At 46.1% G+C, this 13,505-nt stretch overlaps 1 protein-coding gene across 3 annotated transcripts in view; it reads left to right on the top strand.

Moving 5' to 3' along the window:
• GRHL3 (grainyhead like transcription factor 3) overlaps nucleotides 1–13,505 on the top strand; it is a 69,276-nt gene that overhangs the window by 44,556 nt on the left and 11,215 nt on the right. Inside the window, exons 11-15 of one of the 3 annotated variants that reach the window (XM_060258090.1) lie at nucleotides 862–995; nucleotides 2,053–2,093; nucleotides 3,954–4,042; nucleotides 4,356–4,441; nucleotides 11,180–11,244. In XM_060258090.1, the coding sequence (XP_060114073.1) occupies nucleotides 862–995; nucleotides 2,053–2,093; nucleotides 3,954–4,042; nucleotides 4,356–4,441; nucleotides 11,180–11,244 (415 nt within the window). Of the gene's footprint in view, nucleotides 1–861; nucleotides 996–2,052; nucleotides 2,094–3,953; nucleotides 4,043–4,355; nucleotides 4,442–11,179; nucleotides 11,249–13,505 lie in introns of those variants that run through there. The other 2 variants (XM_060258092.1, XM_060258093.1) reach the window with 2 other exon arrangements.

Below are 13,505 nucleotides of genomic sequence, written 5' to 3'. Positions count from 1 at the left end.
AATCCGGCCCTGTTTGCGGCCTAGCTTATCTTGCGGGGCTCTGATGAGGATGAAATAGAGTGGAAGAACCATGAGCTCCTTGGAAGAAGGGCAGGGTTAAAATGTACTAGCTAGAGATATTGTGCTGTATTGTATTGTCCTTCAACCAGAGCTTTTTGTGAGAAGGAATGTACAGGAACACAGTTCCGACTGGCTTGGTGTCAGGGGGTGTGGCCTAATACGCAAATGAGTTCCTGCTGGGCTTTTTCTACAAAAAAAAAGCCCTCCCTTCAACACTTCAGAGGTGAAAACAAAGACATTCTTGTATCCTGGTCACACACCTCTCTGGCCCTCCTCACCATTGATGTCTGTGGCCAATGGCTGCTTTCCATGTCATCAGATCTGTTAATTAAATCTGCAATGGTTCGTCCAGCACTAAGTTCCAAAGCAGCGATTCACCAGGAACAGGCCCCGCTGCTCCACCAAATGAGGGTGATGGGAGTTTAGAAGAAGAAGAAGATATTGGATTTATATCCCACCCTCCACTCCAAAGAGTCTCAGAGCGGCTCACAATCTCCTTTACCTTCCTCCCCCACAACAGACACCCTGTGAGGTGGGTGGGGCTGGAGAGTGCTCTAACAGCAGCTGCCCTTTCAAGGACAACTTCTGCCAGAGCTATGGCTGACCCAAGGCCATTCCAGCAGGTGCAAGTGGAGGAGTGGGGAATCAAACCCGGTTCTCCCAGATAAGAGTCCGCACACTTAACCACTACACCAAACTGGCTCTCCAAGTTTACCATCTTGACCAAGGGGGGGGGGGGGGTTGGTGCTCTTTTCCTTGACAAGTCAGTGGTGAAAAGGGGATTTCTTTTCTGCCTTCCAGGTCTGAAAAGCTGTTTGGTTTCAGGCTTCCGAGGCAATGAAATCACATACCTCAAGCCCCAGGCAGACTTGGAAACTCAGCCTGTCTTGTTCATCCCAAATGTCCATTTTCCAAACCTCCAGAGATGTGGAACAGTAAGTCCCTTTTTAATGGCACTACCACAATGCTTTCAAAGTCCAGTCAAAGCATGGAGAAACTTGTTGTGTTATCAGAAGGCCTGTTTTATAGGAAATTTTAAAAGACTAAATTCTAGTTTATTTTAAGGAATCGTCGCTATTGGCTTGGGAGGGTTCTTGGTAGAAGACTTAAGCTATGGGAGTGTTCTGTGTAAGGAGTTAAACTGTAACTTTTAGATGGAAGAGAGATAGAGAAATCCAGTAGAAGAAAAGCATAACAACCATTGGATATATAAAACAGGCTGACAGAATGCATGTCTTCTTCATGGACTTAAGCAGGCTTTAATACTTATTTCCCCAATTCCTTGTGAAGAGGAAATGTCATGCTATGTTGGAGAGGAAAGTGATTTGTGATAGAAAGTTAAAGGCAGCCTTGAAGTAGAATTCTTAGGGCTAGTCTGGTCTGAAAGCAAGCTGTGCTTGTAATGTAGCTGTCTGACCGAAGATGTAGGAGGAACTTCTAAGAGGGAAAATGTGGGTTCTGAGGGGGAATTTGAAAGTGTCAGATTCAGAGCGTTCTGTGAAGTGCAAGCAGATTTTAATTAGAAGAGGGTGAATGAGAGTGGTTGTGTGTTTGCAGGCCAGAGATGTACCATTTTAGAGACTCTGGATATACTCAAGATTAAATTGCAGAAATGCAGGGGACAGTAAGAGTGCATGTGTCCATTTACCTCTGAATCACCATGGCAAAACCAGTTGCCCTAATTTTTATTTTTAACAAAGAGATTTCTGTCTGTGATATACCTGTGGTGACCTTTTAGTTTTAAACAAATAAACATTACCCCCCACTGGGAAGCATTGTGTGTACATAGGTCCTCTGCATGATCTCTAACAATAGTTAATTGGTGTAGAAATGCTGAATCAGCCAGAGATGTATATAGTCTTGAAGAATAACTATGCAGTGTCTGAAACAGGGTGGGGGAAGGCACAGGAGTCCAGTTCTTTTGTCCCCACAGAGCAGGGCATACTTTCATGTTGAAAGACACTCTTTTAAAGCTTCTCTCTCTCTCTTCAGCAGGCATTACCTACCACTGGTGTTCCACATGACCCTACTAGGTATGGAAAGAAATATTTCCTCTGGCTTGTCTTCCTAAAATCTTCTCACTTCTGTTTTTTTGCTTTTCTTCTGGGAATCTCAAGGCACACTGCATAGTTCCTGAGTGATCTCCTGTTTGGCCCTGTCCAAACCCAGATCTACTTGGCTTCTGTAAGGCTGGTATATCTGGCAAATCATGTCTGAGGCACAATCTGAGAAGAATCTTCTCAGTGAGCCTAATTTAAGGGAACTGCATGGGAGTTGTGGGGTTATAGGACTGTTGCCCGATTAGGCTAAGGTCTTGAAGATCTCCATAAACTCAGCCATGATGAATAAACCAGACCTTCTGTGTAGGAAGGGTCTGAGGACAGTCTTTAACAGAGGGTGCCAGAGTGTAGCTATACTTAACTGAACCACTGGTGTTGAATGTCAAATTTTGTACACCATGAAGGGTGGCAGAGAGAGACCAACAGATCTGATTCATGGGGCACTGGACAAATTTCTTCTTCATGGGCCCTATTGAAATGACTAGGCACGGCTCCTGATGCTTTAAATGAAGAGCACAACATTTGAGTCACTTTTTTATTTAGATATTTATACCTTCATTTTCTCCCCAGTAGGGACTCGATGACGTGGATTAGGTTTTCTGGAAAGTCAATGTACAAATGTCTAAATAAATAAGCAGCTTACAATATTATTTCCCCCTCCTCCGTGTTATCCTCACAACAACAGCCCTGTGAGGTGTGTTAGGGTTGAGAAGGAGTATTCTGACCATGGTCATCCAGTGAACTTTTGTGGCAGAGTTCAGATTTGAACCTGGGTCTCACTAGTCTAACTCTCTAGCCACTTAAGATTGCCAGCACTGCCTTGGCAAATGTGGGAGGACTTTGAGAATGGTGACTGAGGAGGGAGCACTTTGGGGAGGTTGTCATGTCACTTCCAGGTGATGCTTTAGGAATTTCCCTAATCTGTGTTGCAAAGACCACAGAGACATAGGGAAATTCCTAGACTATTAATATGGAGGCCATTTCCTGCTCATTTTCTCTCCTGGTCCTCAGTTTCTTGAGGGCAGGAGACTGGAACTAAGGACAGGGGAAATGGCAAGTTTCTAATGACTATACTGCCTTGAGTTCCTATAATTTGGTAAGACAGCTAATAAATGTTTTAAATAATAATCGGCTGTCATGGTAGAACAGCCTTTTGTATCTGAATATCAATCTGGGGCAGAGTCCATGCTTTAGAACCAGAAAGTCCTAGATTCAATCCCTGACACAGCAGCTGAAAAGCTGGAGGGAAATGTTCCTCTGCTGGAGATCTGTTGCCAGGCCTGTAGCTACAGGGGGTCCTGTAGGGGCCCTGCCGACCTTCCCTTCTTCCCCTCGACCTTCCCTCCCTTCCTTTGCCACCACCATGGGGAGGAAAGCTGAGAGGCTGGGGGTTGCCCCCTCCCTCCCCCTGTGATTTAAATGACATGGGAGGAGTTCCCAGGAGCAGCCGCTGCCCCTCCCATGCCATTTAAAGGGCCTGCTGATCAGAAGGGCTTCAATTTAAATCACGGGAGGAGGAAGGGGGTGGTCCCTAGCCTCTCAGTTTTCTCCTGTGGCCCCTCAAGCAGTGGCAGCAGCGGGAGGGAAGGTCAAGTACCCTGAGTCACGGCAGTGACAGCCAGGGGAGGGGAACCACTAAGTGCCCCCTGGCTTTTTTACATGCCCCCCCCCAACTTTTGAAATCCTGGCTACGGTCTGTTGCCAGTCAGAGTAGACAATACTCAACTAGTTAGACCTGTGGTTTGACTCCATGTAAAGAAGCTTCATGTTTTCATAGATTCAGTATGGGGGCCTGTCTGGACTTCTTCTGACCACCTGTTTTTCCTCACACAGGTTACCCTTGAAGCGGAGCTGCCCTTCATTCACAGACGAATTTGATCCTTTAGCTTCAAAACAAGTGAAGGAAGAAGACCCTCAGCGAGGTAATACTGGTGCTGGAGCTTCCCTTCCTCATTTTCTCCAGGCCTGTCATTAGGCAAGGGTTTCCAGCTGGTTTGGAGGGTTTCAGGTAAATAACGAGTGCAGTGAGCTTGTGGGACATAAGTGAGTAAGCTTGGTTTGGAGACAAAGGGAAGGCCAAAGATGTGTGGGGGGGGGTAGGGGGGTGGGAGGGGACTTGGGGCACCTGAGGAAAGAAAATGGCAGGATCAGTTAGGACTTGCTGATGCCCCTCAGAGTGCTCTGCATTCAGGGAGGGCTTCATTTTTAATATTTGTGGTCTCTTCCATCTTTCAGTCTTGCTTTATGTGCGGAGGGAATCAGAGGAGGTTTTTGATGCTCTCATGCTGAAGACGCCAGACCTGATAGGTCTGAGGAATGCTGTAAGTTTCCCCATTCTTATTTCTACATCCTAACATTTATAGTGCTACTGTAGTAAACACGTTAAGAGAGGGGATGGCTGACTGTGAGTTCCAGAAGATGAAGCCGGTTCTGGCCTTCCAGGCAGTTCCTCTGACCCCAGTGCATTTCACTGAGCTATGTTAAAGAAAATGGTTGCCCATGATTTTACTTGCGAAAAAAGGATTTTATGTTGCAAGAAACAGAGATTCTATGGTTGAACGTTACTGTTCTCTTTTTATTCGGTGTACAACTAGGGTTGCCAAGTCCAATTCAAGAAATATCTTTGGACTTTGAGGTTGGAGCCAGGAGACATTGGGGGTGGAGCCAGGAGTAAGGTTATGATAAGCATAATTGAACTCTCTTTGGAGTTCTGGCAATCACATTTCAAGGGTCCGCACACCATTTAAACGCCTTCCCTCCACTGGAAACAATTAAGGATGGGGCACCTTCTTTTGGGGCTCATAGAATTGGACTCCCTTGTCCAATCCTTTTGAAACTTGGAGGGTACTTTGGGGAGAGGCACTGGATGCTATGCTGAAAACCCTGAAGTGGGGGGAGGGCCTCCAAACTGGGGGATCCCCTGCCCCCCACCTGGGGATTAGCAACCCTACTGCAAAAGAAATCCTGATGGGCTAAACACTGAATATGCATGTGCTTATACATACTACCATACCATACCAAACCTTTAATGGCATAAAAGATTCAAATAAAAATACACAGAATATAAAAATTTAAACATTGGAGATAAAATCAAAATAAAACCGAGCTTACAGATGCATTCAAACATGGTCAGAATTAAATTTAAGGATGTCAGCCAGAAATTTTGCCACAGCCTCACTAACCACCCCCTCAGTATCACTCAATAAATAATAACAGGGTGGCAGAATAGACAAATCTGGGGGAAAAAGAAAGCTTGCCAAATAAATCTTTACGGAGGTTATGGTAAAAAGAACAATCAAGCAATATATGCTGGATTGAGTCAGAAGTATTCGCTCCACAGGAGCAAAGTCTGTCGGCTAAAGGGACTTGCTGATATCTCCCTGATATACATACTATGATTCTTGCATCATGCTTTTATTATTATTAGTCATATCATTTGCTGTTTTGGGGATGCATTTTAGTCCTGTCCCCCAACTGTCCCATTTTAGAAGATCTTAGTAAGAGTTAAAGGAATGACAAGGTATGCTTTTCTGCATGATGTCAAAGTAGTACTTAGGGAATGTTTGAAAAATACAGTTTGAAAAATACAGTTGTAGATAAAAAATCTTGAGTAAAAATTCCAGGTTGGGTAAAGCAGGAGTCCAGCGACATCTTGTGAATGAACACATTTCCCCCCCAGCATCAGCTTTCATGAGTCAGAGCTCACTTCATCAGATGTACTGGAGTGCATGTCTACCTAGCCGATGATGGAAAAAGCGCAGAAAAGGGCAACTAGAATGATTCAAGGTTTGGAACACTTTCCCTATGAAGAAAGGTTCAAACGCTTGGGGCTCTTTAGCTTGGAGAAACGTCGACTGCGGGGTGACATGATAGAGGTTTGCAAGATTATGCATGTGATAGAGAAGGTAGAGAAAGAAGTACTTTTCTCCCTTTCTCACAATACAAGAACTCGTGGGCATTCAATGAAATTGCCGAGCAGTCAGGTTAGAACGGATAAAAGGAAGTACTTCTTCACCCAAAGGGTGATTAACATGTGGAATTCACTGCCACAGGAGGTGGTGGCGGCTACAAGCATAGACAGCTTTAAGAGGGGATTGGATAAAAATATGGAGCAGAGGTCCATCAGTGGCTATTAGCTACAGTACGTGTGTGTGTATGTTTATATATATGTGTGTACGTGTGTGTACGTATATGTGTGTGTATATATATATATATATATATATATATATATATATACGCACACACACACATATATTGGCCACTGTATGACACAGAGTGTTGGACTGGATGGGCCATTGGCCTGATCCAACATGGCTTCTCTTAATGTTCTTATGACTTTATATTAAAGTCAACCAGAGCCTCTTTTTTTGTAGAAAAATCCTAGCAGGAACTCATTTGCATATTGGGTCACACCCCCTGACACCAAGCCAATCAGAGCTGTGTTCTTGTGCATTCCTGCTCAAAAAAAGCCCTGAAGCCAACAACAGTGGACTACCCAACAGGGCAGTTCATTGTTGTAGCAGCCTTGAATTGACATTCATCAGATTTATGGATGTGTACTCCAGGATATCCGATGAAGTGAGCCCTACCTCACCAGAATTTCTCCTGGAAGAAATTTGTGTTATTCTCTACAGTGCCAATGGAGTCCTGAAATGAGTTACTTGAATGTTTGCAAAAATGGCTGCCGTTTCCTACTGGAAATCAACAATGCCAGCTCTTTTAATAAAAAATTTTTTAAAGTATACTCTGCATCTTTGGTAACGAAATGAACACACCAGGGGAAAGAAGAAAAGATTTTCAGCCTATTTGTGGAAAAATGGACAATCCTCCAGAGTTCCATCCCTTCCCCAAGCTGTTTCCCCAGGCAGGCTCCAGGAATCTCCCACACAGGAACTGGGAACCCCACCTACACATTTATTTTTGACTATGAAAAACTGCTCCGTCTGTCACAGGAGTGGCCTTCATGAGAGGGAAAGTGAGGCAGCTATTCATGGCAGGAAGATTTTAGACACTGCTAAGGCCAGCAGTGGGACAGATGGATACAACCCCGCCCCCCCCTTGGAACTTTTCTCCTGCTCAAGCCCCACTGCAGTAAAGTGGAGGGCACGGGGTCACAGCAGACCCAATGAGCCTTGTGAGAACTTCCTGGGAGATTGTGCCCCACACTGAGGAATTCAGGGAGCCGGTAGATATTCTGCCTCCGTCTCTTGGTCCAACCCCAATACCACACACAATTTTGCAGCTGGTAGATTTGAATGCCTTTTGCGTGGAAAGGGTGGCACTGGATTGTCAACGTCCCACTCCTGTTCTAACCCCAGCCAAGGGCCATATTGCTCCAAATGTCACACAAACACAAGGAGCCAATTGCTGCTCTTCACTGAGGAGTGTAGCTGTGCATGTTTTGGGAATTTATTTTTATTGCTAAGATGGCATTTGTATTTTCCACTACCTGCATCCCCTCTCCAATCAAACTCCCAAGACTCTATCTCCAAGGGAAAGTGTTCCTGTTGATTCTCTCCCTCTGGCCACACCTCTCCCTCTTTCCCTTGGGCTGGCTGGAAACTCCCCCCTCCTCAATGTTTGAAGAGCACACAAGATATATCTGAGATTCCTATCGCCCAAATTCCTGATAACCCACAGCTCCATCTTTTCCGAGGTGGGGAAATAAAAGCAAACAATTCTCCAAAATTATCTGATAACCTTTCTGTTTTTTACGGCTGTGCTTTGGTGGGCGGAGCAGGGAGAGGGCTTGTCTGTGTGCCAATTTTGCACACTTTTAAAACAGAACAGAGGGCCAAAATAGGGTTGCCAACCTCCAGGAGCAGCCTGGAAATCTCTCAGGATTTCAGCTCATCTCCTGACAATAAAGATCTGTTCCCCTGCAGGAAAGAGTTGCTTTGGAGGGTGAACTTTATGGCATTTTACCTAAGGTTGCCAGGTCTGTATTGGAAAATACCTGGAGACTTTGGGGGTGGAGCTGGGAGAGGGTGGGGTTTGAGGAAGGATGGGAAGGAGCTTCAGCAATGTATGCCATAGAGCCCACCCTTCAAAACAGCCATTTTCTCCAAGGGAGCTGATCTCTGCCAGCAGGAGATCAATTGTAAAAACAGGAGATCTCCAGGCCCCACCTGGAGGTTAGCAACCTTAATACCCCACTGAGGTTCCTCCCCTTCTCATACCCTGAACTACCCTCAAATCTCAAGGAATTTCCCAACTTTCCCAGTTTCCCAACTTGGATTTAGGGTTGCCCGTGGATTAGGGTTGTCACATTGCAACTTGGATATAGGGTTGCCACGTCCCCCGCGGCCTCTGGAAGCTACATTGGTGGGGCGTGGTATCATAGAGTTTCCCTCCCAAATTGCTAGAGTGTCTGGGGAAATCGTAGAGTTTTTCCAGAAGCCCCTAGAGCGGCCAGCAATGTCAGGAGGGGGTCCCCCCTGCAAGCCCAATGCGGGCCGGTGGGTTGGGGACCTCCAGAGTGGGAGAACCCCCACCAGCCCTACTTGGATTTGGCAGCCCAAGCCAGGCTCAAAATGTCAATTTATAGAACAGCTTTTCCTCCACCTTCTTTTTGAAAGCAGTGGTGTTCTGAGGAAAAATAGCGATGAGGCTTTGGCTGGCCCCACAGATTTTAGAATCCTAGAATCTTACAGTTGAAATGTAGTCTAGTTGTCCTCCATATGTCCAGTTAAGATTATTTAATTTATTTTGAATAAATAAATGTACAGGAAATGCCTAAATATGTAATCCATATATAATAGTGTTTATAATAACATTCTATCACTGAAGAACTGGAGATGGGTCAGGAAATCCAGGGTTAATCCTACCTGTCTATGACCATTCCTAGTAGTGTAGCACTTTTGAATGTTCAAGAAGAAGAAGAAGATATTGGATTTATATCCCGCCCTCCACTCCGAAGAGTCTCAGAGCGGCTCACAATCTCCTTTACCTTCCTCCCCGCAACAGACGCCCTGTGAGGTAGATGAAGATATTGGCTTTATATCCCGCCCTCCACTCTGAAGAGTCTCAGAGCGGCTCACAATCTCCTTTCCCTTCCTCCCCCACAACAGACACCCTGTGAGGTAGATGAAGATATTGGATTTATATCCCGCCCTCCACTCCGAAGAGTCTCAGAGCGGCTCACAATCTCCTTTCCCTTCCTCCCCCGCAACAGACACCCTGTGAGGTAGATGAAGATATTGGATTTATATCCCGCCCTCCACTCCGAAGAGCCTCAGAGCGGCTCACAATCTCCTTTCCCTTCCTCCCCCACAACAGACACCCTGTGAGGTGGGTGGGGCTTAGAGGGCTCTCACAGCAGCTGCCCTTTCAAGGACAACCTCTGCCAGAGCTATGGCTGACCCAAGGCCATCCCAGCAGGTGCAAGTGGAGGAGTGGGGAATCAAACCCGGTTCTCCCACATAAGAGTCGGTACACTTAACCACTACACCAAACTGGCTCTCCCATAAAGTAGATCACCGTCATGATTCTAGGATTGCCAACCTCCAGGTGGGACCTGGAGTTCTCCCAAAATTACAACTGATTTCCAGATGACAGAGATCAGTTGCCCTGGAGGAAATGGCTGATTTGAGGGTGGGCTCTCTGGCATTGACTCTGTTGAGCTCCTTCCCAGGCTCCACCCCCCAAATCTCCAGGAATTTTCCAATCTGTAGCAGTCAACTGTATATGATCCCCATCCTGCAGACATGGAAAGTGATACTGCGTGGCTTCCTTATGGCCCAGTTTATTGATGGAATGAGATTTGAACTTGGGACTTGTACTTCAAGACGCACGTTGGTTCTGGCCTATGAGAAGTCTCAGGATTGATTAGTCTCACTCCTTCTCCCTGTACCTCTGTCACAACCATGTAAACTGGGGATAATAGTAGTGACCTACCTTACAGGGTTAGAAGAGCCCTGTGGCGCAGTGCGGTAAAGCTGCAGTACTGCAGTCCTAAGCTCTGCTCACGACCTGAGTTCGATCCTGGCGGAAGCTGGGTTCAGGTAGCCAGCTCGAGGTTGACTCAGCCTTCCATCCTTCCGAGGTTTGTAAAATGAGTCCCCAGCTTGCTGGGGCGAAAGTGTAGATGACTGGGGAAGGCAATGGCAAACCGCCCCGTAAAAAGTCTGCCATGAAAACGTTGTGAAAGCAATGTCACCCCAGAATCGGAAACAACTGGTGCTTGCACAGGGGACTACCTTTACCTTTATACCTCCTTCCCCTCCCCAAGACCCAGCGTTCCCAGGCTCCACCCCCCAAATCTCCAGGAATTTCCCATCTCATCATGAAGTGCCTGACAAACACATTGAGGTGACAATACAGCCCCTAATCACTTTGTTGGTGTGTACCCTGCGCTTTCTCTTGCCACCCAAGGAAAGAAACAGCAGGAAATAAAATATATATATAAAAAAATTAATTAAAACACAGAATTAAAAAACAACCATTGGTGCTACAAGATGGTGAATGCCTATTGTATTTCGATATCTGCAGTTTATTTCACTGTCGATATTTAGATGTTTGTCCCAGTAGGGAGACCGTAGTTTGTTGCTAGACCAACTAGACACGTATAGGTGGAGGGGGTGGGAAACAGAGACCGAGGAGAAAGTCCAGCAGGGGCTGTAAAAGAAAGACCAAAGAATAAAATCCTGCCTACCTGCGTCAGGCTACAAGGAGCCAGCCATGATTGGTGGGGCACTGCTCTCTGCCACACCAGTGCACAAGCAGATTTCTGGATCAGTGTGTCTGTCAACTGCTAGGGCTAAGTGCCCTTGACTGAATTCCTTCACACAACTCTGCATGCTCAGGTTGTGACCAACAGGGCTGTGCATGGGGTGTGCTTAGCTGGGATGCTTCTGGGCCTTGTGGCCAGTGGAAAAAACCCAGTGGCCTGATGGCTCCCACCTAATGCTGATGCCTTTGTGTGCAGAAGAATTCCCATGAGAAATTGCCATTCATAACAGTCTTACATTACAGCGTCCCCAGTGAGGACACGAGTGATTTTGTACAAATCTGAGTGTTTTCAAGAATATCGACATTATTTTTGTCTTTTCCCATTTCAGATTTCAGAAAAATATGGCTTGCCTGAAGAGAGCATCTACAAAGTGTACAAGAAATGCAAACGAGGGTAAGGAACGTTCTGTGCACACTTACTCTGTGCGTAAGATGTTTTGGAAGTAAAAAGGAAAAGCCAGCCAATGGACTCTCCAGGTTTTGAGGTTACACAGAACTCTTAACCAACCTTCCATAGTGTTGCTGTCTGACCAGAGGAAGAGCTGAGTATGGCTTGCTACGCTTTAGTTAATTATGTAACTTCACTGGTTTAGGGTGTTAGGCCTGAGGAAGAGAAATTTTAAGATCCTGGTTAGAGTTGTATCACATGTTATGTGGAGACCTGGTGTTACATATTGTGTGTTTATGCAGTGGACGTGTGCTATGGATCTGTGAACAATTGGTGTGCACCAGCTCATGTCCCACAGAATTTAGAAAACCCCATTTCACATATACACTTGACCTGCTTACTCTGTTAAGTGCAGACTGAGTGCTGCAGATACTGGAAGGGAGGTTACATTTGGTGTACTGGCTAAAGTGTGTTGGATGAGTTTCCCCATCCCTGTTCTGCTGGAAAGCTTGCTTGTGCCACTTACTCGCAGGTTTCTTGATTACACCTCTGAGCTGCTTGATACAAAAGCAGTGGGACTTGAATAAAATATTTTCTGTGCTCCTCTACCAGGAGAAGGTAGGCCAAAGAAGGATAGGACTTTATCCAGTTTGCGTTATCTGAATGATCATGTATACCTGAGGCAAAGAAGTGATTTTGCCCCCAGGCCACATTTCCTAGTAACCTTCAGATGAGTGGGAGCCCTACAAAGAAAAGGCAAACCAAAGACCTGTCCTTTGAGAGGCTCTTAAATAAGAACTGTGTTCTGTCAAGTCTTTTTCTGTCTGGAATACTCTGCTGGAATACTGATTTTATACTATTTGATGTTCAGTATATTATGATGTGCCCAGCTGAGCCTCCAAATTGTATTGTTTACTTTTATTGGTTTTAATGGCTGTTTTATTGTTTTAAAATGTTGTTATCCGCCCTGAGCCCGTCTGGGAAAGGGCAGAATATAAATTACCCAAAATAAATAAAAATAAATAAAGTTGCAACTGACTTATGGAGAACCTAGGATGGTGGGGTTCTCAAGGCAAAAGGTGAGCAAAGGTGGTTTGTCATTGCCAGCCCCTGCATAACAACTCTGGTCCTCCTGGGTGGTTTCCCATCCAAGCACCATCCGCGGCCAACCTTGGTTCGCTTCCAAGCTTGGGCTAGTCAGAGCTATTCAGGCTGCTGAGATGCTCTTAGGAGGGAGATTTTGGGATTTTTTTTTAAAGCAGTATGTTTTCCTATGGAAAAGGAATTAGCAGGTGTATGTGGCACCTGTGATGCAGAGTGGTCAAGCTGCAGTACTGCAGTCGGAGCCCTCTGCTCACAACCTGAGTTCGATCCCAGCGGAAGCTGGTTCAGGTAGCCGGCTCCAGGTTGACTCAGCCTTCCATCCTTCCGAGGTCGGTAAAATGAGTACCCAGCTTGCTGGGGGGGAAGTGTAGAGGACTGGGGAAGGCGATGGCAAACCACCCCGTAAAAAAAAAAGTCTGCTGTGAAAACGACTGGTGCTTGCACAGGGGATTACCTACCTTTACCTGTATGTGCCATAGGCTGGGTAGTTCCTGAATATTTTGCTCCTCCTCCTCCTAGCAGTTGCCTGAGGTCACAACAGATTTCCTTTATCTGGAACATCAGGACACCAGTGTTTGTTTACCAAAGCCAGCCCAATTTTGCAGGGACTCAGAGCAGGGTCAGAGTGACCTTTGGGCTTCTAGGGAGGGATGACAGCTGGTCCTTTGTGATAGCAAATGGAAGGCACAGAGTGTGAAAGCTGCAGTACTGCAGTCCTAAGCTCTGTCCACGACCTGAGTTCGATCCCAGCGGAAGCTGGGTTCGGGTAGCCGGCTCATGGTTGACTCAGCCTTCCATCCTTCCGAGGTCGATAAAATGAGTACCCAGCTTGCTGGGGAAAAAGTGTAGATGACTGGGGAAGGCAACGGCAAACCACCCCGTAAAAAGTCTGCTGCGAAAACATTGTGAGAGCAACGTCACCCCAGAGTCAGAAACGACTGGTGCTTGCACAGGGGGACTACCTTTACCTTTTTTACTGTGCTCGGAGGGTATTTTAGGGCTGGAGCAGCAGCCAATAGAGTCAAACCAACTCTGCCTTTGGTTAGAGGGATTAATGAGGTCTTGCCGCCTGATGGATTTCACTTATCTGTGAGCTACATGAGTCCTGGTGCCCCTAAGGGCACTTTTCTACCACTCTGATCCCTATCTTGCCTCAGAATTCA

This window comes from Heteronotia binoei, chromosome 17 (genome assembly GCF_032191835.1).
Source record: "Heteronotia binoei isolate CCM8104 ecotype False Entrance Well chromosome 17, APGP_CSIRO_Hbin_v1, whole genome shotgun sequence".
NCBI lineage: Eukaryota > Metazoa > Chordata > Lepidosauria > Squamata > Gekkonidae > Heteronotia > Heteronotia binoei.
Note: the sequence above shows the minus strand (reverse complement) of the source record. Positions and strands in the feature narration are given on the sequence as shown.